This window comes from Salvelinus namaycush, chromosome 1 (assembly GCF_016432855.1).
Source record: "Salvelinus namaycush isolate Seneca chromosome 1, SaNama_1.0, whole genome shotgun sequence".
NCBI classification, from domain to species: domain Eukaryota; kingdom Metazoa; phylum Chordata; class Actinopteri; order Salmoniformes; family Salmonidae; genus Salvelinus; species Salvelinus namaycush.
In genome coordinates this window covers 24371405-24398976 of record NC_052307.1, presented here as the reverse complement: position 1 = coordinate 24398976, position 27572 = coordinate 24371405, and the positions used below count along the sequence as shown (strand labels likewise).

Below are 27572 nucleotides of genomic sequence, written 5' to 3'. Positions count from 1 at the left end.
CACATGCCATTGACAGACATAAGTAGACTTGAGTGCAACTGACTGATAATAAATGCCCCTGTGTATCTCCGTATTAGACTTCACTAGATGGTGCTAGAGGGAATGTAGCGGTGGGGTATTTATTGTCAGTGTTGCCGAAATAGGACGGATGGTTTTCACATATTTTAAGAGGTGTAAAGTAACTAATTACAACTACTCTTGTTTTCAAAGTATGTAATTTAACTTCTACTTGAGTAGGATATTTCAGTACTCTTCCACCCCTGAGTGAGTGAGGGAAAGAGTGTGTGGGTGAGTCAGTGAATGTCGGCCGGTCCTATGGACATGTAACAAGTATCAGAGGGGTGAATGAGGGATTGAATAGGTGAAGGATTAGACATGTTTATTTATGGAGTATATTGAAGTCTGGCAACTTCATTGTTTATGTACTTTATTTTGTATTGGTGTTGTATTTATCAATACATTTTAATTGCTTTGAATGTTTAATTTATTTTCAAATGTTAATAGTATATTCTTTTTACAAATCCTTCATTTTTTACCTTGTAGCAACTCATAAATTCCTTCTGTACATGAATTTCCTCTCTTCCTTTTCAATTTAATGCATGGCAAAGATCATGTGTAACAACTTTCAAGTAACCAATTATTAAGGTTTATATAAAGTAGTAACTCAATTACTTTCACTCTGAGTACTTTTTAAATGGGCTACTTTTTACCTTTACTTGAGTAGTTTTTTTTACACCAGTAATTTTATATCTACTTGAGTAAAATGTATTTACAGTAACAGTACTTCTACTGGATTAGGATATTTCAGTATGCTTTCCACCCCTGCATATTTTCCTTAATATTCTAGATGGTTTGTGAGCAGAGATTATACAGAATGTGTATGCAACCACTATACATCACATCGTACAGATTTTCAGCAAATATTAACCACCCTTTCCAAATGCAGTTTGATTGGTAGAGTGTCTTGTTTGGTTGTTATCTAGTAATGACCTTGGTATAGATGTCAAAGGAATATACAGAACCATAAGAATCCCATTCGCTATGCTCTCAGCTGAAAAAGATAGAAACTGACACTGGATATTAGCTATTGAGATGAGAGAAACAAAGGCGAAATAGAGGCATTTATTGTAGGCTATGGCAAAGCCCTATAATGAGTAGCCATGATATTAATATGGACTGTACATCTTTTAATCAATATCTATAATGGCAAAAGACATAGGTTATTCATGAATTAATAACTACACCACATTGAAATATTCTTAATTATATTGAGAAGAACATTAAACAACAGAGACAGGGCTGTTAGCTAAAATACTTTTTATTCACATGTTATTTTATATATCTAATATAGGTTTATGCCTGGAAAAACAAGTAACACATTGAACCTAATGATGAAGTTAAGTGGTCAGACAAGCAGATGACTCTAAATCCATACTATCCAAACATAATCATGCAAATGATTAATTGGATTTATATAGCGCTTTTCTTCTAACAGAGATACTCAAAATGCTTTACATAGCAGGGGGAAACTCACCTCATCACCACCAATGTGGGTCACCCACCTGGGTGATGCACAGTGACCATTTTTGTGCCAGAATGCTCACCGCAACATGTTAAATGAATGTACCCAAGGCCATTGTGGCTACCCTGGTCTGACTCAGTGTTTGACTGTGTGAGCAGAGCTGGGTTTGCGTTTGGTCTCTGGTACCTTTAGGCAGGACAGACAGGGAAACTCATCCAGGCCAACATTGTAAGAGTGGAGGAGAACCTTCCAGAATGTCTTCTTACCGTAGATAAGAACCAAGGCACTGAAAGTGGTATAGATGGAGGTGAAGAGAAAAGAGAGCAGAATAGCATTCTCTTTCTTCACCGTCACCTGATAGTACGCATATAGATCAACCACCATGAAACAGAGGAAAACAACCACCAGGGCGAGGGTCATGCGTATCACCCGCATCTCAGAGCCCAGCTTGGGTGCGTGGGAACCATTGCTACTGGCCTTCATGTGCTGGAGATGGATGCCCAGGTGAACAGAGATGGATATGCAACACTTTACCATCAGAACTCCCGGTAGGATGTTAGAGAGGACTAGATAAACAGTGTTATAGATCATGCCAGGGGTGTCATTAGGCATGATGGAACCGCAGTCCTTGTTTTCCGATGTATTGTTCTCAGGGACGAGTACAGTCAGCATGGGCAGACACGTGCTGAGACCACACATAGGGATGACCAGGACCACAGTGGTGACGTGCTTCAGGATGGCCTCCTGGAACTTGGTGTAGCAGTGGATGGGCTCGATCACTAGCTTGGTGCTGTAGTAGAAGGTCAGGAAGGAGGTGGTCCACATGATGGTGAACTTGAGGCTGAACACTGTCAATATCATTATGGAGTAGAACAGCTCTTCCAGTCGGCAGTCTTTGTCTATTTCGGTCATGGTCATCCAGAGATAGCAGAGCAGCTGGTGAGCTCCATTGGCCAGGGACAGGGCTGTGATGATGGTCTCACAGGGGGTCCAGTGTTTGTTCTGCTTATAGCTCTTCAGGCTCATCAGGAAGATGAACAGGTTGAAGAACATGGTGAGGACGGCCACCAGGCCAGTTATGACCCAGATAGCCACCTTATTAGCTCCTTGCATGGTGCTGTTGGTTCTTTAAACAACGTCACCAGCTAATTTTAGGTGTTTTAAGGTGCGTTCGAGATTGAGGGGGAGGTAGTGCTCGAATGTTTCAATACCATATTTTGCAAGCTTTTTTAATATGGCATTTACTTTCAAATTCTTCACTTAACACAGACAGTCAAGGGTTTTCTTCATTTGAATCAGACCAACACATAGCCAGGAGGTTTCTGTTCTCTGTAGAAGAAATGTACAAATAGAAAATTAACTGGAAAACATTTAAAAGTCCACAAGGGTAAGGTAAACAATTACACCATGTTGAGTGTGGTTATTTTAGATGCAGCTTTACCTCAGAAAAAGATCCCTTTGCGTTGGTTATCTTGGTTATTTTAGTACAACTTGAAATAGGTTGTCTGATTCAAAATCTTAGCATTGAAGATGAAAATATATATTTTTTTAAAGGTCAAAGGTTGGCTTTTAGAAGTTGCCTGAAGATGTTGACTGAGAACGGCATCGCAACTTGAGGCACAGACCCTTTGATTTCAGAGTAGCCTGATTGGAATTTATAGAGAAGCATCAAACTCTATTCACAATAGTATTTGCATGGTGGGGATGGCAAAAGGCAGTGGTGGCAGGGTATTTCCATGGGCCTGGGGTGAAGATGTGTGTATATCCGGTGGAATTACTGTACGAGAAGTACTGCAGCATGACAGGTTTGCCAAACCACAGATACTGAACAAAACCTCTCAGGCAGGAGGTCCAATGTCCATGCAAATGTACTTCCTGGAGCTATGGCCACAGATTTACACATCGTCCCACAAGGTCAATTTACGTATCATAAATAATCAACCTGCCTTTTGCTCACCTTCAAATTCTGTGTTAATTCATCACTTTATAGCAGGGCTGTTCAATTCTGGTCCTGGGGAGCCGAAATGCTTCAGTACCTGGTAGTTAATTCCACTCACCTGGTGTCCCTTGTTTGAATCAGTCCCTGATTAGAAGGAGAGTATGAAAACCAGAAGTGTTTTGGCCCTCCAGGATCGACATTGAACAGCTCTGCTTTACAGGGTAAACCTTGTAAAGCAGGGGTGTCAAACTCATTCCACGGAGGGCCTAGTGTCTGCAGGTTTTTGGTTTTTCCTTTCAATAAAGCCCTAGACAACCAGGTGTGGGGAGTTCCTAACTAATTAGTGATGTTAATTCATCAATCAAGTACAAGGGAGGAGCGAAAACCCGCAGACACTCGGCCCCCCGTGGAATGAGTTTGACACCTGTGTTGTAAAGCAATAAAGCCTTCTGCTTGGCAAGAGCACAATGAAAACATGCTTATTTATTTGTGGCAGGCTTGAGTCTATACTGAATAAAAATATAAACGCAACATGCAACAATTTCAACGATTTTACTGAGTTACTGTTTATATAAGAAATCCGTCAATTGAAATAAATAAATTATGCCCTAATCTATGGATTTCACATGACTGGGCAGGGGCGCAGCCATGGGTGGGCACGGGCCCACCCACTGGGGAGCCAGGCCCAGCAAAACAGGAGTTTTTTTTATTGTCCCCAGCACAATGTGCACCTGTGTAATGATCATGCTGTTTAATCAGCTTCTTGATATGCCACACTTGTCAGGTGGATGGGTTATCTTGGCAAAGAAGAAATGCCGACTAACAGGGATGTCAACAAATGTGTGCACAAAATTTGAGAGAAATAAGCTTTTTGTGCGTATGAAAAATTCCTTGGATTTTTTATTTCAGCTAATGAAACACTACATGTTGCGTTTATATTTTTGTTCAGTATAGAAAGAGGAGTCTAAGTCACAGGTGTCAAACTCATTCCACAGTGCCAAATGTCTGCAGGTTTTTGCTCTTTCCTTGTCCTTGATTGATGAATTAAGGTCACTAATTAAGGTCACTAATTAAGGTCTCAATTGGTTGTCTCCGGCGTAATTGAAAGGAAAAAACAAAAACCTGCAGACACTAGGCCCTCCACGTAATGAGTTTGACACCCCTGCTATACTAATGCTGCGTTCAAAACTACTGGGAGCTCAGAACTTGGAAATCTTCGACATCCGACTTCAGTGCGTTCAAACCAACTTGATTTTTCAGAGTTTCCAGTTGTTTTGAACGGGGCAGTAGATCCAATATTATGCTCTATGGCAGGGATGTCAAACTCCTTCCATGGTGGGCCTAGTGTCTGCTGGTTTATGGGTTTTCCTTTCAATTAAGACCTAGACAATCAGGTGATTGGAGTTCCTTACTAATTTGTCAACTTAATTAATCAATCAAATACAAGGAAGGAATGAAAATCCGCAGACATGCGGCCCTCCGTGGAATGAGTTTGACACCCGGTCTATAGTATGATAATGCACAAACCAAAAAGAGAAAGCAAAACCCCAGAGATCCTTGCAGCCAAATCAATCATTGTAGACATTCCACACTACTTCTACATAGATAGAAAAATTCCTTTGATCATAGACTTTCTGCAAGATTTTCTCCTCTACTTCTGAAGCCAGTCTGCTTCATACTCTTGTTTTCTACCAAAATCAATATCATATTCACATATCTGACTGGCACACGATGTTATTCCATCTCATCATAAAAAAAAAGATTTCCAACGAAAGTCTGTCATTCAAGTCTGCAGCATCACTAGTCAAAATGAGTTCCCTCGTGAATTTGGCTTGGCGTGTTGAGGGTGGGGTCATTTGCTTTTTTCAGTTGGTGACACAGATTAATCACATGTTTGATAAACAAGTTCTTAGTAAAAAAAAAGAAAAGAAAGTGCTTTATTGTGAAATTATAGAAACGATGACAAACATTTTAGTTACTTGTCTCCTGGGCAAATTAAAACATACATAGATTTAAAAAAAAAAAAAAACATACATCTGACACTCACTGCATACATACACTTTAAATATAACCTTTTTTCTCATTTGTAAAATCCTGAATTTAGCTACACGTGACTAAAATATTATCCATTGCACTATTGCACCAATAGTCCCCAGGCTAAGCTTCGGGTGGAAGTGGCTGGGAACAGAGTATGTGAGCAGAGCGTTCCCAATTCGACTGGAGCGTGATTCCCAAAGGCTAGAGCGTAGGGCTTTGCTCCGGCTCCAATTTCGCTCTCACTTCACGAGCTCAGGCCAGTAGCACTCACTTCACAAGCTCAGGGCATGCCCGGCCCAGCATGCATTTGCAGCCTACTTGTGTGCTGCTGACTATAGCTACTATCATAGAGTTCGCTAAATATTTTCAAAAAGTAACTGATGAAACACACAGGCGCTTAATAAAGGTGACTTACCAAGACGAGGACCAAGAGCAAGAGAGGGAGTACGGTGATATAGTGTCCACAACTAAATAATCATTGTGGAATCTGAAAAGACACGTATTCTGAAAGTATGATTGTGTACTTACTACATGCACATGCTAAAAGAAAGGAACGAGGTGGGTAGATAACTGTGTCATTGTAGCAAAGTATTTCTAAACAAAAAATCTGATCTCTTAAACCTTAAGTGTATTTTTGTTCTATTATCTATACAACAGGCCATAATTGATTTTGGCCCAATAGGCCTTGCATATTCCCACATTCAAGCAGCTTTCCGTTTTGATTGGGTTATTTTGCCTAAAAACCTTTAGGCCTACCTATTGCTCAGCAAGAGTGGCCTAAGGGGTGTTTAGCATCCCCAGTAGCTCTGCAAGTGTGGGGAGGGTATTCTCCGCTGCTGGCTGGCTCTCTAGGAACCATGCATGAGCCTGAAGCCAAAGACTGGCCAAACTTGTATTTAAAAAAATTGAAAGGCATTAATAGGTCATTTTTTGGTGTATTTTGTATTTAATTCTAAGTAAGTCACCGCCTATATGTGCAATTAATAGACTACAATGATTTAATACAACAAAAGGTTGCTCTTTATGTCCCTACCAGCCTATTGTGTCGCACTCGCAAATGCTTCACTATGTATTTTTTGTAGACTATAGCCTTGAAATAATTGAAATTATTTAGCCTAAATAATTCATTTTCGTTCCTTCTTAGGCTCCCTGTCTGGATTTCCAACCGCTCAACTCCCCTCACATGCTCTGGCTGGGAACGAGAGTATACATAAAACATATCCTTTAATAGAGTACCACAGTATGAATCTTAATACCCATAAAAACTAGCGGTCAAACAGGGAAATGGTTCCAATCGTTTTTCCTCCATTGTTCCCATAGGGGATTTTAGAAACACTTCAAATAAGGGCTGTGTTTCGTGTAGGCTTACCCTGGCGTGACATTTTGATAACCGTGTAAATGTCTCTTGGACAAGGTGACTTTTATCAATATATTTGCCTGTATGTGGTATCATAAAGAACTACAAATACCATGATGATCTGGACAAAACGACCGAATCGAGGCAAAGGTAAGAATCTCTCGATTAACTATCTACATGTTAGCTAAATGTAGAATTGAAAAAATAACTTTAAACTGACAATTCTGTGAACTGTCTTGTGCAAGTTTTAAAATTAACACATTACCTGTTAGCAAAGGTGTCAGGAGCTTGCACTGATTTGTAGTCTTGCATGATGTCTACTTTGATGCAAATTAGCATTTTCAAACAGAGAAAATAGAGCCAAATATTTTGATAAAAGTCCCCTTGTCCGAGAGAGATTTAAATGCTTATCAAAACGTTGCGCCAGGGTAAGCCTACACAAAACACAGACCTTATTTTAAGTGTTTCTAAAATCCCCTATGGGAAAAATGGAGGAAAACAATTGGAACCATTTCTCTGTTTGACCGCCAGGTTTTATGGGTATTATGACACCTCAACTGTGGCGGTCTATGCCTGCATGTGATAGCTGTTTATACTGAAGTTTGGTAAAAATGACCTAAAACTGACACTTCAAAAATGCAATGAGGTTTCTTATCCCAACCCAAATCATTGTTACACAGGGTAGCCATAACTGCTGTCATATTTCAACAGAGGAGGGGCCTGCTGCCCACTGGGTGCGGGCGTGCCTTTGCTCCTGTCTGTGTAGATGCTGCTGTGGCCTGATTCTGTCCTCTTGGGCTGGCCCTTTCTTACGGAGCTGTAGACCACCCCGGGGTGGGAGCGGCAGCCTAGGACCGAGCGGAAGCTGGAGTTCCTGCTGGCGGGGCGACTCTCTGGGGCTGGGGCATCCTCCCTGGAGGGCAGGGGTAGGGCCAGGCCACGGAGGAGAAGCACAGAAAGGTAGGAGTTCAATTCATTTTCCAGTTTGTCTGCTGCAGCATGTAATTCTTGGAATGTATGGAATGTCATATTTCATACCTGATTTCATGGGCAACCTCCTTCTCATAGCGACGCTTGTGGCAGCAGCAGACCAGAAGCCAGATGAGAAGCAGGAGGAGGAGCAACAGTAGCAGGCCACCAATTACAGCACCCACTATGGTCCCTGCCTTGTTGGAAGCTAAAAGGTCCTGATATTCAGACAGGTTCCAAGGAATAGGTCCACACATATGCACCGTTCTCACTTTCTTTCTCCCAATTAAAAGGATTAAAGAGATTTGTGGTTTTAAACTTACGGTTGTATGCGTTCAGGGTATATTTACACTGCGCTTTGCCAACAGGATTCGACACCACACAAAGATAGTTTCCCATGTAGCTCTCTGAGTGATTTCTTATCATCAGCTCTCCAGTCTGAGAGTCTAAAAAAAAACACAAAGACAATCACTGCCAGCTACAAGCCACACCTCACCTCAGTATATCAACATGTACAGTACAGTAGATCTATGGTTATGTGTGCCATGTCTTATCTAGAGGCTTTGGTTCTTGGTTCCTACTTTGTGTTGCTGTGGGCGGGATGGCCCCTCCACTCTCTCTGGTCCAGACATAGTTGACGGGGATGGATCCCACGGAGGATTTGCATTGGAGGGAGACATCGCTCCCCTTCTCCTCGCCACCTTCAACCCAGCACTTAGGCATTGATGGAGGGACTGGTGCAAGAGAATAGAGGTAAAACAGTGTCTTTGGAAAGATTTCCTTTGATGTACTGTACCAGGGGTGCAACTTTCACTGGGGACATTGCATTTTTGTCCCTCCCCCCAGTTTTATCATTGGAATGTGATACAAAACGACGCAAAGGTGTGCTTTAGGACCATGCGGACACCTCCGAGTGGTCGGGTAGGCTGTTTGGTGTATTTATCTGACTGGACAAAAAAATATATATAATTTATGTTTCCCCCGCTTCTAAAACCAAGGTTGCGCCCCTGTACTGTACATATGCATTTTTGCAACCAATAGCAAAATGGGCCATTGTGTAACTTGTTGATTTCTTCTAAGTGTATTTCCACCAGAGGAAATTGGGTATATTGATAGGAACAAAGGAAAGAGGTGTGGATGGAAGTATCGGAGATAACAAGGCGTTAACAGGGTGTTAACATTCCATCTCAGTGAGAGAGCAAATTTAAAAACAGGGGACACAGGACAGTGGAATGATGAAACTGGTAAAACAGAAACCAGTCTGGGAGGGGCGGCCTTCCTCACCCTTCACTGCCAGAGTGACTTTTCGCATGTCGACACCCGGCACTTTCTTGACTTTGCACTGGTAGGTGGCTGTGTCTGAGTCCTTCACTGCAGAGATGGAGATGGATGCGTCTCCCAGTGCGGGGTCTCCTGTGAAGTCCATCCTGGTAGACAAGCTGGGGTCCCCATAATGCAATTTTTTCCCTCCTGAATAAGATAAGATCTAAGAGAGAGTCAGTTCAATGACAAAAATTACACAACACAAGTATTGATAACACATATTCAGAACACGTTTTTTTACTGAAACAGTGAGGATAAGATCTCCAAGACTAGTCTGACCTAAATTATATGAGTGGATGTTAAGACTAACATATTCATTTGATAATGCATGCTTCATCTCCAAACCCTCCCCATAAGTTATCCATATCAAGGATCCCCTCTGTGCCCTGCTCTGTAGTCTCACCAGCTGGTCTTTCTGGGTCATGTCTGGACGGACGTGCAACCACTCAATGTCCAGTTCTCCTATGTCAGAGGGGTCAAAGATGAAGGTGCACCCCAGCATGACTGTCTCCCCCTGGGCTTTCTGAATGGTCTGAGGCCCTGTGGATGTTATCTTAATACCCTCTATGACATCTGAGGGTTCAGAGAAAAAAACACATTCAGGTTTGACACTTACAAAGAACGTGGAGTCCCTCAGGCAGGGACAGACTAAAATGACAACTTCTAAATGGGGAAAAACTGCATTAGCAGTTCACAGAAGTGTAAATGCATTTCTGATAAATTTGATATATCCAACATGCAGGTACATGTAGGACAGACACTGGCTATTGGATGCAGCAGAAACTGACGTTGTTATGACCTGGGACACTGTCTGGGCTCCACCCCACTACTGTTTACATTGAGCGAAATAAACCTGTTGCGTAGGAATGTACAGCAATGCCTGTCACACAGGCACATTTTACATCCCCTGACAAAGATAAATGGACAGAAAAACCTTGATATGAATTCAACTGAAATGTGGTCTTGTGCAGTGTAGGCTAGAAGGGCCCAACATAATGGATAGCATGGGGAGACTAGGTTAGGAAACCCTGATTTATTTGACAACTCACCTGTGTTGAGATAAACTGTTAGCACAAACATCACAGCCAACTGTAGTCTTGAGTATGTAAGGCATTTTCGCATAGTGACCATATTGGTAAACCTGTATGGCACATCAAGAGAAATATGATTACAATTATTAACTGAATTGTTTGAATGTGAACTTCCTCATTGTGATTTTAATCTAGTTTTATGGAGGAAACATTACTCAGCTAACAGATATGTAGTCTTTATCATGCACTGAAACTACAACGATAAAATATGCTCACTCTTTCTGAGGGGCACTCTTTCTGAGGGGGATAGATAACCCTGGACAGAATGGCATATGTCCATTCTGTCCAAGACTAGGGGAGGAAATACTACAAGAGGACATATACTCTACAATATAACCAACTGTATTTTTACATAAGTGTTAATTATCCCCCTCTCCAACTTAATGGCTGTTGCTGAGTGAGGAATTTGTATATTTAACTCTCGATTATATCAGTTCATATTTATAATATTTTAACAGTATTCAAGACAACAATCAAACAATTAATTAATACAAATTACCTTTCTGATCAGCAATATTCCAAAGGTAAAGTCGTTTCCAAGAGTCCTGACAGACTGAAACAGCACAAAACCTTTGCTTCCCTTCCCTTCAGTTGCTCTCACCTGAAACTGTAACCTCAGGTCACACCCTCTCTATTTGCATACAGTCCTTCCTCTGCTTCTTCTTCTACGGTATTATGGCGGTACACGAACATACGTTAGAGGTGCATGTCACCACCTATTGTGTGTGCTGTGTATCAGCCTACTGTTTTGGGAGTGTGAATTCATAACATTTTGTGACACAGAAAGGGGAGGCAAAAAGGATGGGAAAAGTGAATAAGAAATTGCCCTACCAACTAATCCTGTACCCATTAAAACCTCACTACTACTTGGCCCTATTTTATCCTACACCAGGCTGGCAGCCGGGAAGGACGGGACATTATCGTTCAACACACCTCGGTGCTCTTCTGCAGGAAAATCTAGTACACCCAAGTACTTCTCCGCAGCTGCCACCACCACATCTATTGTCTGTGATTTACATTCCATTTCTGCGGTACAGTAATAATCATGGCTATGAACGCTAAGTAACCAACCTTACTGAAGCACATGCTATTCCTATCACTCTATTGGGCTCGGCCTACTCACAGGGTATTCTCTTAGGATTCCTCGCCCTTGACCTATCTTCCTCTACTACTCTCTTCACTGCCTCAGCATACAACACCTTCTGTACTACTCTGATCCTGGCAACCTCAACCTGCCTTTCTCTCACCGAACACTTCTGATCTCCAGCACCATGGGTACCCCTACAGTTAACACACAACGTTTCCACCGATATTACACATTCCTTTGTCTCATGCCCTCCTGCACACTTCTCATATCTAGGAATCTCCCTCCTGCACACTTCTGCAACATGACCATAAGCTTGACACCTAAAACACTGTAATGGGTGTGATGGAAATTTTTATGTTTGTGCTTTTCAAATAACACATTTCTGTGTTCTGTTTGTGCTTTTCAATAAACCAATTTCTGTGTTCTTGCAAGTGACTGACTGATTGAACGAATCCTCATTATCAATATCAACAATTTGGCAGTACGCCCAGAGCCTTGTTTAGAGAAAGGATATCTCAGTTTCAAGGTCTCAGCTTAGAGAGAAGAAGCCTCGTGAGGTATTGGTCTGTCACATGCATGACCCAGTATTGGTCGTCACATGAATGAAGCAAACATTAATTATGAATGATAAATAAGCTAAATCATGCAAATATAACTTGTCAGTATATAAGGGAACTAATGTGACTGCCCCATTAGAGCTCACTTCAGACCGGTACTTTATGCATCTATGTTTGACTGTGACCTCTCCAGCTTCCTGACAATAAAGAGTGATTAATTTAAGATTGACTTCGAGTGTCCCTGTATAAAAATTTCCACAACAATTTGGTGTCACGAACTGGATGATTGATTCTGCCTGCAGAGCTTTCCAGTTGGGATCTGCGAGGAAAACCGGTGGCACATTTTATGAAGCGTGAGGGACCAAAAGACAACGAGACCCACCCAGACCAGACCCTTACTGTGAGCTGCCCAGGAGGAGACACATCATCCGCAAACAATTGAGGGATCACAACTGATTTCAGTAAGTCAATTTAAATGACTCTGTATAAAAATAAATGATAAAAAAATGTAATCAAGGCGAGTAATGCATAAAAAGATACCCATAGTCTTATTTTATGAGAAGAGGGTACAATGGAAAGCTCCACTGACAGCTGTCTGTAGGCATTTATAAAAAGTGTCCACGTGGTCTGCAACCACTACAAATAACACAAGGTGTTTTTGAATACATTCAGTTAGGAACAAATTCTTATTTAAATTGACAGCCCAGGAACTGTGGGTTAACTGCTTTGTTCAGGGGCAGAACAACAGATTTTTACCTTGTCAGCTCGGGGATTTGATGTAGCAACCTTTCAGTTACTGGCCCAACGCTCTAACCACTAGGCTACCTGCCACCCCAGCAGTATATGTACAGGAGATACATATGGTGCATAGCAAGTAATGACAAGAGATTCTTTGAAGCTGCACATGGGAAATAAGAGAGATTACCGAGTGTGTTTGGGAAGAGTACTAAGTGAATGTGGATGTGAAATTTGTGTGATTGTGAGATATGACATATTAAGCTGATTGAAATATGGATAATAAATGGATTGAAATTAGTACAGTCTTGGCCAAAAGTTTTGAGAATGACACAAATATTAATTTTCACAAAGTCTGCTGCCTCAGTGTCTTTAGATATTTTTGTCAGATGTTACTATGGAATACTGAAGTATAATTACAAGCATTTCATAAGTGTCAAAGGCTTTTATTGACAATTACATGAAGTTGATGCAAAGAGTCAATATTTACAGTGTTGACCCTTCTTTTTCAAGACCTCTGCAATCCGCCCTGGCATGCTGTCAATTAACTGCTGGGCCACATCCTGACTGATGGCAGCCCATTCTTGCATGAACTCAGCATCCACTTCCGCCATCTTCCAACCGTCCTGTCCTCAGTCGCTCCCGGGTAGATTCAGTTCACGTTGCAGGCATTGCAACACTAACTAGTTGCCTTTGAACACTGCTCCCTAGTAACTCAACAAGCACTAGCTGCTGCTACTAATTGCCAATCAGCCTCCACTCCTGTTTGCAACACTTTAACTAGTTTCCTTGAATGCAGCTCCTCAACTCATTTCTAAGCAGCTTCCACACCTGTCCTCGCACTCCTTAATCACCACTCAAATCAAATTTTATTGGTCACGTACACATATTTTGCAGATGTTATCGCAGGTGCACCGGAATGCTTATGTTTCTAGCTCCAACAGTGCAGTATACCAAACAATACAAAACACTACACACAAATCGCCCAAAAATCAGAACGAGCAATGTCAGAGTCTGGAAAATAAGTATATATACAATATTAATTTATTAAATAACACTTTCTATAGACTTGTATGTCACTATTATTACACGTTATGACTAAAGTCCTATCTGCAGTCCCCCGCACTGTCATGTTTATCCACACACCATCTGAGTCACATAACCTGTTTGTTGAGTTCAGATGGGCCTCCATGACCCTGATTATAATGCTCAATGAAGACACGGAGGAGTTTCTCATTGTGGTATTGGACACAATAATATAATACATTTTTACAAACTCAAATGTGTCAAGTGATTGTGAATTGACATTTTGAATATGAGTTGACTGCAAAGACTACAGAGAATAGCAATACTGTGTACATTACATTATACATTATGCAAAATACACAGGAGGCTGCTGAGGGGAGTACAGCTCATAATAATGTCTGGAATGAAGTAAATGGAAGAGTATCAAACACATGGAAACTATGTGTTTGATGAGTTCGATACGATTCCATTCATTCAATTCCAGCCATTACGATAAGCCCGTCCTACCCAAATTAAGCTGCCACCAACCTCCTGTGGAAAATCACATTCTGGGGTTTACACACCAGCCTTCCAGCTCAAACACAACTGATAAGGAGTTAACAGGCTGCATGTGACTGTGACTTTGGTACTGTTAGTAGTAACAGAAGAAACCCCCACAATCTTCCATTACATGCCAATTAGAAAAATGGAATATAGATCAAGTATGTGGTACATCAATATTTCCACAAATCTTTATCACTCTAAATTATAATTGTTGTAGATTTGTAATATTGTATGTTTGAGGCTCAATACAATGTGTAACATTGTGTAACAACGTGGGCGTGCCAAAAAGGTGCGACAACTACCGGTAGTGGTAATTATTAATCTCATCAATAACACTTGCCACACACAGCGGTTTTCATACAAAAGCAAAACATACACTGAGTGTACAAACATTAAGGACACCTGCTCTTTACATGACATAGACTGACCAGGTGAATCCAGGTAAAAGCTATGATCCCTTACTGATGTCACTTGTTAAATCCACTTCAATCACTGTAGATGAAGGTGAGGAGACTGGTTAAAGAAGGATTTTTAAGCCTTGAGTCAATTGTATGCCATTCAGAGGGTGAATGGGCAAGACAAAATATTTAAGTGCCTTCGAAGGGGGTATGGTAGTAACGCCAGGTGCACCGGTTTGTGTCAAGAACTGCAGCGCTGCTGGGTTTTTCACGCTCAAGAGTTTCCTGTGTATATCAGGAAACAAGAAAGCCATACCCTTTGGCCTGGAGTGTAGACTGGAGCCGCAGAACGACGACGGTTAGCCTTGGATTGGGTCCTGGCGGAGGCACGAAGAAGGGCAGCCTGGGCCCTCCTCCAAGTGCGACGACAACGGCACATGTGGTCCTGGACAGAGGGCACCACTGTGCAACAAGGGAGGTTGGTAACCCAGAGCACACTCAAAAGGAGACATACCTGATGAGGCGTTGATGAGGGTGTTGTGGGCATATTCCACCCAGGGCAGCTGGGCACTCCAGGAGAAAGGGTTAGCTGAAGTAACAGTGTGTAGCAGTTTCCAACTCTTGGTTAGCCCGCTCGGTCTGACCATTGGTCTGGGGGTGATATCCAGACGAAAGGCTGACCTTAATACTCAGAGCTGTGCAGAAGGCTCTCCATACCTGGGATGTGAACTGGGATCCTCTATCAGAAATAATGTCACTGGGGATTCCATGCAGCCGCAAAACCTGGGATACCAGCAGATCCGCAGTCTCCCTGGAGGACGGAAGCTTGGAGAGGGGAATGAAGTGGGCCACTTTAGAAAATCGGTCAATAATAGTGAGGATGACTGAGTTACCATTAGATGGGGGAAGCCCAGTGACGAAGTCCAAAGCTATGTGTGACCAGGGGCGACTAGGTATGGGAAGAGGATGAAGCAGACCAGACGTAGGTTTGCTGGAGGTTTTATTCCGGGCACAGACTGAGCAGGCTGATATGAATTCCCGAGTGTATCTCCATGGTGGGCCACCAAAATTGCCGACGTAGGAAGGCGATTGTCCAGTTCATGCCAGGGTGACAGGTGAGGTGAGTAGAATAGGCCCACTGAAGAACCTCAGAACAAACAGATCCTTACAAGGGCTATTTATAGGATCAGGCTGGTTTAGTTGAGCCTGACGAACATGGGACTCAATCTCCCAGGAGACGGCAGCAACGATGCAGGAGGATGGCATGATGGTCTCAGGCTCAGAACTTTTGTTGTCTGCGGTGAACTGACGAGAGAGAGCATCTGGCTTGGTATTCTTAGATCCAGGGCGATAAGTGAGTGTGAAGTTGAATCTTCCAAAAAACAATGCCAATCTGGCCTGCCGAGAGTTGAGACGTTTGGCGGTCTGGATGTAGGCTAGATTGTTCTGATCCGTCCACACAATGAAGGGAAGAACCGAACCCTCTAACCAGTGACGCCACTCCTCAAGAGCCAGCTTAACAGCCAAGAGTTCCTGGTTGCCAACGTCAAAATTTCTCTGCAGGTGAGAGCTTGCGGGACAAGGATGGAGCTTCTGACCCGTGGGAGAACATTGAGACAGACCTGCACCTACACCAGTGTCGGAAGCGTCCACCTCGAGGACAAATTGGAGTTCTGGGTCTGGCTGGGTAAGGATTGGAGCAGAAGTGAAGCGGCGTTTGAGTTCCCGGAATGCTGCCTCTGCCTCAAGGGACCAGTGGAATGTAGTTGAGGTTGAGATGAGAGCAGCTGCCAAACGACTGTAGTCACGGATGAATCGTCTATAAAAATTGGCAAACCCCAGAAAACGCTGTAACTGCTTAAGATTCGTCGGCACAGGCCACTCTGTGACTGCCCTAACCTTAGCAGGGTCCATTCGTAGCTCTCCTTGAGCAATAATGTAACCTAAGGACACAGAGGAAACATGAAACTCACATTTCTCAGCCTTGACAAATAGCCTTTGGAGAACGTGTTGCTGAGGGCGTAGTGGGAGCAGATGTGACAATGAGCTTTCATCCCCAAACCACTGCAGTGTAAGAATTGTAAAGGATTTGGCCATGTTTCTAGTGTGTGCAGACAAACAAAGTATACTCAAGAACGGTGTGTAGAAGGACAACGGTGTTGCAATTGTGGTGGGGATCATGATCCTAAGTTCCTGGAGTGTCCTGTAAGAGTGGAGGAGATTGAGGTGGAAAGAGTTAGAGCGGTCAATCGAATCTCCTATGCTGAGGCGATTAAAAGACTTGAGAAAACAAGTGATGCTAGTGAAGATATGGTAATGGAAACAACACAGCCTGTAGTAAATGTTTGCTGCCAGACAAAAGATACCCTGTGTGTTAAAAAGGGGAATTTTGTTGCATTCATTGCCACAATTATGAACTATACAGCACAAGTCTCAAAGAAGTCTCAGAAAAGTTTTTGGGACTTAAGGATTTTACATCTGAAGACTTGCAAGGGGTACTGGCAAGGGGTACTGGCACCAGAAGACCCAACCCTCCCAGGTTCCCCTTGAGCCCGTGTATGGATCAGATCTGTTTTTTAACAGAAAAGTTATTTAGATTTATTTGATTTATGTATTTTTTGGTAGTTTTTTGGTAATTCAGTTTTTTTGGGGAATCCATCCCGCATAGTTGGTAGCGGGATGCACATTAAATTGTCTGATCGCCAATATACCATAGAAGAAGAAGAAAGTGTTGCATTCAAGTATGGTCCTCTCTCCTTCATTTTTGTTATTCTTAACACCATTCATGCATTAAGACATCTACTGGGTTCCCTGGATAAAGGTAGTTGTCCTGTAGTAGAGCAAGGTAAATGTAAAAGCGATAGTAGCATGAGTTCTCCCGGCATTGGCAATGACGTGTGTGGGTGACAGAAAAAGTTGAGTCCTGGGGGTTTAGAATATGGAGGATAAGGACGGGAGGTTGATAGACATCAAGTACAAAAATGGAAAACTGTATTTCAGTAGCTCGCAACAGAATAAAACATGAGGAAGAAAGCAGAAAAGTTGAGGGAAAAAACCCTGGGACAAGAGAGGAGGTTGCAAGAGTACAAAAATTGAAAATTGTGCTACAGCATCTCGGAAGTGAGTAGGAGGGAGATTCCTAGATGTGAGAAGTCAGGTGCTGTACACCTCTTAGTTGCGATCTGCCAATATAATTGAAAGAATAAGACATCTACCACGACATGAATATGTGCATGTACTCTCAGTAGAGTGAATGTCTCTACCTGTTGGTAAGTTAACACATAATACCTCTGACCTAGCTTCTGTGTCTTAGTTGACTGTATTATGATCTTGATTATTCCACATGCATGATAGAGTTTTTTGTCTTGGTCCAAAATTGATGGTCACTGTGTAATAAAAGGTTGCACAGAGCAGTGAAAAGCCTTCAAGAGTTGTAGAGTTTGAGAGTTCAAGAGTTTGCCTGCATTATGTGTTGGTATTATTATTGCATGAACCATATCTAGTGATGGGAATGTTGCATTGCTTTCAGAGACTGGCCTTTTTTAACATTTTCCAAACCTCACAAATCTCACAAATTGCACTTGGCTGTTTCATAAAAATGCACAAATCTGACTTTATGGCTGTCGTCACTGTTTAAAGATGAGTTGATGTGATTTGTGGCTCTGATGATGTTGTGTACAGGGTTGTTTGATTACCATGCTGGTTGATGATGGGTGAATTAGGAGAGAGAGGGGGGATATAAGCCAATGGACTTAATTAGTCAGGGCTGAGGAGAACATAAAATTATGCAGCATCGATCGACAGGGAGAGCATTCATTGATCACACTAAGCTTTCAGAACAGGATATTGGCCATTGGAAACTCTCAAAGGGCAATGCCGTCATATCAGTGTATATTAATTAGGATTAACAAGAAAATGGATGCATCGAACATTACAAACATTTTGACGGGATTGTACACCTGCCCATAGACTTTCTCTCTCTGTTTTTTCTTATCACAATTCTCTCCATAATTATGTCTTTCTCTTTCAAAATGTACCTCTTCTCTATACCAATGTAGCAAAATTGGGGGGTAGCCCTGATCAGGACTAGAACCTGGGTTCAGCAACTGTCAAGCCAACACCATAACCATTACGCCAAGAGGTCTGTACTTGTAGACAATTTTGCTCAGTGTTGGGTTAAGGTTGCTAGAATATTAATTAGCTCTTTATTTTTTATGTAAGCCTCTATAAAGACTGAAGAACTGACAGTGGACAAACTTTAATTAACATAACCATAGACGACCAACTGGTATAACACTTCCCCTCACAGTCAGCCTAAATGAACTAACTGAAATCCCTCACTAAGCCACACCTACAATGATTCTACCTTTTATATTCAAAATATTTGGTACAAAAAAAATCCTAAAAGGTTCCAAACAGTACCATTTGAGTTCGTATGTGTACCTTTGTCTATTTTGATATTTTTGTACCCCAGGAAACAATACTGCACCCTAACTGTATCATTTTGTCGGAGAGTATATGCTCTGTTAATTGTCCTACCAGGCCTAACAAATGAAAAGCAGCCAAAGTGAATCTGTCCACCAGCCAAGCCTCAGATAACCCTATCTATCTTAGTACATTTGGCAAGGGGGGCACCTGATGACACCACAGGTTAGCAAACAAACCATCTTGACAGATGTCCAAATTACAAGTAAACAACCTAACAGGGAAAGCAAACAAATGACCAAACTGGAGAAGCCAGGGAGGCTGCAGAAGCATGCTACTTGCCAACAGCCATACTAAAATAGCATGCGTGAGTTATGTTGTGTCAATGGTGTGTCAATGTCAGAGGCAGTTAAGCACATACTGTATATTTGTTTTTTTAAGGTGTGATGTCACTGAGACAAGGGGGGCAGGGGGCTGCAGTCACTCACTGTCTCAATGACTTAAGTGACTGGAATACTTGCTCATATCTGTGTATTCATCATTCAAAGCCTCTCAATGAAATGGCACCTCTGAGAGCGATGATTTAAAAAAAAATATATATATATATTCCTTTTTCCTTTGAATTACAAATTGACATTATCAAGAGACCACTTGACTATCCTAATTATAAACTAGTCCCGGGAGCCTTTTACCTGACATGATGCACAGAAGCAACATCTTCGTCTTTGTCAGTTGTCTATCATCATCACTCTCACCTCAACCTTCTCTCTGTGTAGCTAATTCTCTTTTATGATTACAGTTGTCTCCTTTCCAGCTATGGTGACTCATTTTGTGCCCACACACTGTGTGACATCCATATGGCCACATCATAAAACCAATTATCAGCGGCCAAGTAGAAGCTCAGAGTTCCCTTCCCTCTCTGTGAGTTCTTTATCTCATAGGCACAGACCGCAGCAAGAGATAGTATTACATATTAAACCCAGGACCAGCTTTATACAGAATAGTATGATACACTATTAGAAAAAAAAGGTGCTGTCTATAACCTAAAAGGGTTCTTTGGCTGTCCTTTTTGAATAACCCTTTTTGGTTCTAGGCAGAACCCTTTTGGTTCCAGGTAGAACTCTTTTGGGTTCCATGTAGATACCCTTTCCACAGAGAGAACCCAAAAGGGTTCCACCTGGAACCAAAAAGCCGAAGAACCCCTTTGGAACCCTTTCTTCTAAGAGTGTAGGGACAGGAATGCTGCATTATACATGAAACAATAAGTCTCTAAAGATGGAAGATTACTAGTCCTTATCATGCTAATATCCAGTTGGCTTTCACAATCACAAAGTATCTCAGTCGTCATGTGTGCCTATTCAAGCCTTTTCATTCAGCTCATCTTAGCATGTTAAGGTCACAGGATCTGATTTGAGGACTGATCATAAGCTTTAGGGTGGCTTCAGAGAGGAAAAGGCGAAGCAAGAGGGCTTACTCTGCCCAAAATCTGTCCACGTTGAGCAGATCATTCATTATTAAGCAAGTGAGGAGTTTTTTTTCAATGGGGGCAATGAGTGTCGAATTTAGTCAAGATAAAAATGAATTGCTATTTGAGACGTGAAGCTTATTTGATCTAATAGAAGTTTCGTAATGCCTAGGTTGTTACGAATGTACTCATATAAATGTGAAGCACGTGACATCCCAGCCATTAAAAAATATATATATCAGTTGTCCCTGTTTAAATTCGAGACGGACCATGCATATTCATGAGGCTAGCATAGCATCTCACACTTCATTGAATACAGGCGGCTGACGTCAAAATATTTTAAAAAGTATTAAAATAACGAGATGTATCCACCAATCCAAAGAGAGCTTGATAGCCCGCCGTTACACTATGTGGGCAACAAATACCATTGTCAGGGCAGAGACAAAAACATCTCGTCATTATATCCAGTATCTAAGGTGGCATTCCGTGCCACAATGCAGGGAGGTGTGGGAAACTAGAAAAGTACATTTCCTCATGAAAATGTGTGCACTTTCTACCTCGTCTTGAAGTATTTATGGTTGTGAAATAAGTTATAGTAGTAGTGAAGACTATGGTAGTACACTCTTTTAAAAAAAGGTGCTATCTAGAAACTAAAACCGTTTTTCGGCTGTCCCATAAGAGAACACTTTGAATAACTATTTTTGGTAACAGGTAGAACTCCTTAGAACCCTTTCCACAGAGGGTTCTATATCCTCTTAAGGATCTCACATTTTTTTTCAATTTCTGCTTAAAATGACATACCCAAATCTAACTGCCTGTAGCTCAGGACCTGAAGCAAGGATATGCATATCGTTGATACAATTTGAAAGGAAACACTTTGAAGTTTGTGGAAATGTGAAATGAATGTAGGAGAATATAAAATATTAGTTCTGGTAAAAGATAATTCAAATAAAAGAGACAGCAGGGGTTCAAACTGTAGAACCCAGTTCCTACATTTGAATATATAAATGGATTTTATCAAACAAAACAATGCTAGATTTTATCTCTGGGACCCTCTGGATGACAAATCAACGCAAGATTACTTTATGTAAATACCGTGATAAAAGTGTTTTGTTGTTGTGTACTCTCGTCAAACAATAGCATGGCATTTTTTCACTGTAATAGCTACTGTAAATTTGAAACTGCAGCTAGATTAATAATAATTTAAGCTTTCTGCCCATATAAGACATGTCTATGTCACGGAAAGTGGCTGTTGATGACAGCGTCATTCTAGTCACATTAGCGCCCGTTAGCAACAACCGTCCCGGTTTAGGGACACCGGTCCCGTAGAGCAGTGGTTCCCAAACGTTTTATAGTCCCATAAACCCTTCAAACATTCAACCTCCAGCTGCATATCCCCTCTAGCACCAGGGTCAGCACACTCTCAAATGTTGTTTTTTGCCATCATTGTAAGCCTGCCACACACACTATAAGATACATTTATTAAACATAAGAATGAGTGTGAGTTTTTGTCACAACCTGGCTCGTGGGAAGTGACAAAGAGGTCTTATAGGACCAGGACACAAATAATAATATATTAATAATCAATCATTTTGCTCTTTATTTAACCATCTTACATATAAAACCTTCTTTGTTCATCGAAAATTATGAATAACTCAGCACAGGTTGATGAGAAGGGTGTGCTTGAAAGGATGCACATACAGTAGGGAGAACAAGTATTTGATACACTGCCGATTTTGCAGGTTTTCCTACTTACAAAGCATGTAGAGGTCTTCTTACTGGTTGGTAGGTGATCAAATACTTATGTCATGCAATAAAATGAAAATGAATTACTTCAAAATTATACAATGTGATTTTCTGGATTTTTTTCCGTCTCTCACAGTTGAAGTGTAACTATGATAAAAATTACAGACCACTACATGCTTTGTAAGTAGGAAAACCTGCAAAATCGGCAGTGTATCAAATACTTGTTCTCCCCACTGTAACTCTGCAAAGCCTCTGTTGGGTTGTATTGGAGAGCGTCTCAGTCTTAAATCATTTTCCACACACGGTCTGTGCCTGTATTTAGTGTTCATGCTAGCGAGGGCCGAGAATCCACTCTCACATAGGTATGTGGTTGCAAAGGGCATCAGTGTCTTAACAGCGCGATTTGCCAAGGCAGGATACTCTGAGCGCAGCCCAAACCAGAAATCTGGCAGTGGCTTCTGATTAAATTAAATTTCGCAGAACCGCTTGTTGCAATTTCAATGAGGCTCAGATATCGGTAAGTGGACTGGAGGCAGGGCATGAAAGGGATAATGCAGACAGAGAAGAGCTCCAAGTTCTTAATCATAGCCTCAATTTTGTCCCGCACATTGAATATAGTTGGAGAGTCCCTGTAATCTTAGATTCAGATCATTTAGGCGAGAAAAAAACATCACCCAGATAGGCCAGTCGTGTGAGAAACTCATCATCATGCAAGCGGTCAGACAAGTGAAAATTATGGTCAGTAAAGAAAACTTTAAGCTCGTTTCTCTATTAAAAAAAACGTGTCAATACTTTGCCCCTTGATAAACAGCTCACTTCTGTATGTTGTAAAAGCGTTATATGGTCACTACCCATATCATTGCATAGTGCAGAAAATTCATGAGAGTTCAGGGGCCTTGCTTTAACAAAGTTAACCCTTTTCACTGTAGTGTCCAAAATGTCTTTCAAGCTGTCAGGCATTCCCTTGGCAGCAAGAGCCAATTGGTGGATGCTGCAGTGTACCCAAGTGGCGTCGGAAGCAACTGCTTGCACACTCGTTACCACTCCACTATGTCTGCCTGTCATGGCTATTGCGCCATCAATACAGATACCAACATGAGCAGCAGCTACGTTTGGCTACATATGGACCGTTAATGGAATTCCCGCGAGAGAGTAGCTACCTGTATTTACATTGTTGTTATTTCGCTGAACACTAGATGGTTTAATTTTATTTTTGGCAGTGAAATGAGGCTACTCAGGCGAGGAAAAAAAAGTCACCGAAATGTATAGCCCTGTTGGAAAATATAAATGGACTGTTTGAAAATGTAAAAGAAATAAATGAAGTTTTATTTTTTTAATGTGAATCACATTTTTATTTGGCGTACCCCGACGGCATTGCACGTACCCCTGGGGGCCATAGAGGATAGGGTTCTAACTGGAACCAAAAAGGGTTCTTTCTACCTGGAACCAAAAAGGGTAATCCTAGGGGAGACAGCCGAATAACCCTTTTTTTTAAGAGTGTAATGGTAGTGACTGCAGTAGTAACAATAGTAGAAGTGGTGACTGTGGCAGTTGTAGTAGTATTTACAGTATAATTACTGTACAAGTGACATTGGTAGTGACTGTGGTAAATAGTAGCATAGTATCAAAATGTACTATTCTAGTCCATGGAGCTTTTATGCAAATGTAAATGGTTATAGTTGAAAGTATAAATAGTATCAGAAATCTGAAAGCAAGCAATCGAAGTTGAGTCTATCAAGGCACAATGTGAGACCCAAATGCAGACACAGGAGGCAGATGGTTGGAGTCTTACAATGTTTATTAATCCAAAGGGGTAGGCAAGATAATGGTCGTGGACAGGCAAAAAGGTCAAAACCAGATCAAAGTCCAGGAGGTACAGAGTGGCAGACAGGCTCATGGTCAAGGCAGGCAGACTGGTCAGGCAGGCCAGTCCAGAAACAGGCAAGGTTCAAAACCGGGAGGACTAGAAAAAGGAGAATGCAAAAAGCAGGAGAACGGGAAAACCTCTGGTTGACTTGGAAACATACAGGACGAACTGGCACGGAGAGACAGGAAACACAGGGATAAATACACTGGGGAAAATAAGCAACACCTGGAGAGGGTGGAGACAATCACAAGGACAGGTGAAACAGATCAGGGCATGACAGAGTCAGTCTGCACATTTCAAGGTTGGTTTGGTGTTGATACTGTAGGTTATACGGTTCAAGAGGCGTAGCGTCTAGAATTTGTTTTTGTTTACCATTCACACTAATTCATTAATTTCCACAGCCCTTAAAATACCAGACCTGATATTGATATCACAATTCTTCCTTACTCTTCCTCTCCCTCATTCTAAGGTGTTCCCTTTAAATTATAAAGTATATTGTTCCCTCTCCCCCATGCATCTGATTGAGGATGAGGAAAAGGAGGGGGGCGTGGAGAGAAAAGAGACGGAAGGGTATGGAGAGGGAGAGGAGAAGGAGAAACAGTTTAGACTTCTTATGAACAGTAGAAAATATTTATTGCATGAGGGTACCTGGGGAACAAATAAACACATGTAGTCAGCTACGCTAGGAGAACTTAGAAGGTAGAAGGTAGACGGTAAATTGCATAAGGGGTGGATAGAAGGCAAATTGCATAAGGGGTAGACATACTGTACATACAGTGACAAGAAAAAGTATGTGAACCCTTTGGAATTACCTGGATTTCTGCATAAATTGGTCATCAAATTTGATCTGATCTTCATCTAAGTCACAACAATAGACAAACATTGTGTGCTTAGACTAATAAACACACAAATTATTGTATTTTTCTTGTCTATATTGAATACATCATTTAAACATTCACAGTGTAGGTTGGAAAAAGTATGTGAACCCCTAGGCTAATGACTTCTCCAAAAGCTAATTGGAGTCAGGAGTCAGCTAACCTGGAGTCCAATCAATGAGACGAGATTGGAGATGTTGGTTAGAGCTGCATTGCCCTATAAAAAAACACTCATGCCTCTAACAAAAGAGATCTCAGAAGACCTAAGATTAAGAATTAAGCTGGAAAGGGTTACAAAAGTATCTCTAAAAGCCTTGATGTTCATCAGTCCACGATAAGACAATTGTCTACATTTACGTCATTTAGCAGACGCTCTTATCCAGAGCGAGCATACATTTATTACATTTTACATACTGAGACAAGGATATCCCTACTGGCCAAACCCTCCCTAACCCGGACGACGCTATGCCAATTGTGCGTCGCCCCACGGACCTCCCGGTTGCGGCCGGCTGCGACAGAGCCTGGGCGCGAACCCAGCCCAGCCTGGGCGCGAACCCAGAGACTCTGGTGGCGCAGCTAGCACTGCGATGCAGTGCCCTAGACCACTGCGCCACCCGGGAGGCCACAAAATGGAGAAAGTTCAGCACTGTTGCTACTCTCCCTAGGAGTGGCCGTCCTGCAAAGATGACTGCAAGAGCACAGCGCAGAATGCTCAATGAGGTTAAGAAGAATCATAGAGTGTTAGCTAAAGACTTACAGAGATCTCTGGAACATGCAAACATCTCTGTTGAAAAGTCTACGATACGTAAAACACTAAACAAGAATGGTGTTCATGGGAGGACATTACGGAGAAGCCACTGCTGTCAAAAAAAACCCATTGCTGCACATCTGAAGTTTGCAGAAGTGCACCTGGATGTTCCACAACGCTACTGGGAAAATATTCTGTGGACAGATGAAGCTACAGTTGAGTTGTTTGGAAGGAACACACAACACTATGTGTGGAGAAAAAAAAGGCACACCTACATCAAAAACTTATCCCAACTGTAAAGTATGGTGGAGGGAGCATCATGGTTTGGGGCTGCTTTGCTGCCTCAGGGCCTGGACAGCTTGCTATCATCGACGGAAAAATGAATTCCCAAGTTTATCAAGACATTTTGCAGGAGAATGTTAGGCTATCTGTCCACCAATTGAAGCTCAACAGAAGTTGGGTGATGCAACAGGACAACGATCCAAAACACAGATGTAAATCAACAACATAATGGCTTCAACAGAAGAAAATACGCCTGTCCTGACCTCAACCCGATTTGAGATGCTGTGGCATGACCTCAAGAGAGCAGTTCATACCAGACATCCCAAGAATATTGCTGAACAGAAACAGTTTTGTAAAGAGGAATGGTCCAAAATTCCTCCTGACCTTTGTGCAGGTCTGATCCACAACTACAGAAAATGTTTGGTTGAGGTTATTGCTGCCAAAAGAGGGTCAACCAGTTATTAAATCCAAGGCTTCACATACATTTTCCACCCTGCACTGTGAATGTTTACACTGTGTGTTCAATAAAGACATGAAAACATATAATTGTTTGTGTTATTAGTTTAAGCAGACTGTGTTTGTCTATTGTTGTGACCTAGATGAAGGTCAGATCAAATTTGATGACCAATTTATGCAGAAATCCAGGTATTTCCAAAGGGTTCACATACTTTTATTGCCACTTTTATTGCCACTGTATTGTTATCTGTGCCAATAAATTGCTTCCCTTGTGTTTTAAGGACTGCATGGGCATTGATTGAATTGTTTTATCTAATCAGAGGAAACTACTCTGAGCTTAACCCAGAATGTGTGCCAATCCTTATTCTCCCCAGACAGGGAAAACATTGTTTATTTAGTCACAAAGGACGGTAATTGGAAAATTGTTGTGACGTGTGCTCCCTCTCCGGCCTCTAGGTCACCAGGCTGCTCGTTATGGCGCACACCTGTCACCATCGTTACGCGCACCTGCGCGTCATCAGACTCACCTGGACTCCATCACTTCCCTGATTACCTTTCCTATATATGTCACTCCCTTTGATTCCTTCCCCAGGCGTTACTGTTTCTGTTTCCGGCCTGTGCGGTGTTCGTGTTTTGCATTATGTTTAATTTATTCATTCAATTATTCACTCCCTGAACTTGCTTCCCGACTCTCAGCGCACATCGTTACAATTGTGGTAATTTGGAATTAGTAAAAGTAACGAATCTTAAAAAGACAGGACAGAGTACATTCGGGAATGTATTCAGATCCCTTGACTTTTTCCACATTTTGTTACATTACAGCCTTATTTTAAAATGTATTAAATAATTTGTTTATTTAAGCCACTCCTCAGTAAAAGAAACATGACAGCCCTCTTGGAGTTTGCCAAAAGGAACCCAAAGGACTCAGACCATGCGAAACAAGATTCTCTGGTCTGATGAAACCAAGATGGACTCTTTGGTCTGAATGCCAAGCGTCACATCTGGAGGAAACCTGGCACCATCCTCACGGTGAAGCATGGCGGTGGCAGCAGCATCATGCTGTGGGGATGTTTTTCAGCGGCAGGGACTGGGAGACTAGTCAGGATCGAGGGAAAGATGAACAA

At 41.9% G+C, this 27572-nt stretch overlaps 2 protein-coding genes across 2 annotated transcripts in view; both read right to left on the bottom strand.

Moving 5' to 3' along the window:
• Positions 1-1657: 1657 nt before the first annotated feature.
• LOC120051126 lies at positions 1658-2635 on the bottom strand. The gene has a single exon (XM_038997808.1). The coding sequence runs from the start codon at positions 2633-2635 to the stop codon at positions 1658-1660; it is 978 nt and encodes a 325-aa protein (XP_038853736.1).
• Positions 2636-7527: 4892 nt separating this feature from the next.
• Positions 7528-27572, bottom strand: part of LOC120051118 (coxsackievirus and adenovirus receptor homolog) — a 40198-nt gene continuing 20153 nt past the window's right edge. Inside the window, exons 2-7 of the mRNA XM_038997794.1 lie at positions 9551-9720; positions 9109-9310; positions 8406-8558; positions 8148-8270; positions 7894-8032; positions 7528-7768 (exon numbers count right to left, since the gene is read on the bottom strand). Of these exons, the coding sequence (XP_038853722.1) occupies positions 7528-7768; positions 7894-8032; positions 8148-8270; positions 8406-8558; positions 9109-9310; positions 9551-9720 (1028 nt within the window). The remainder of the gene's footprint in view (positions 7769-7893; positions 8033-8147; positions 8271-8405; positions 8559-9108; positions 9311-9550; positions 9721-27572) is intronic.

Excerpts from the sequence above, each read along its gene's own strand:
- LOC120051126 (XM_038997808.1), bottom strand. The coding sequence starts at position 2,635 with ATGCAAGGAGCTAATAAGGTGGCTATCTGGGTCATAACTGGCCTGGTG.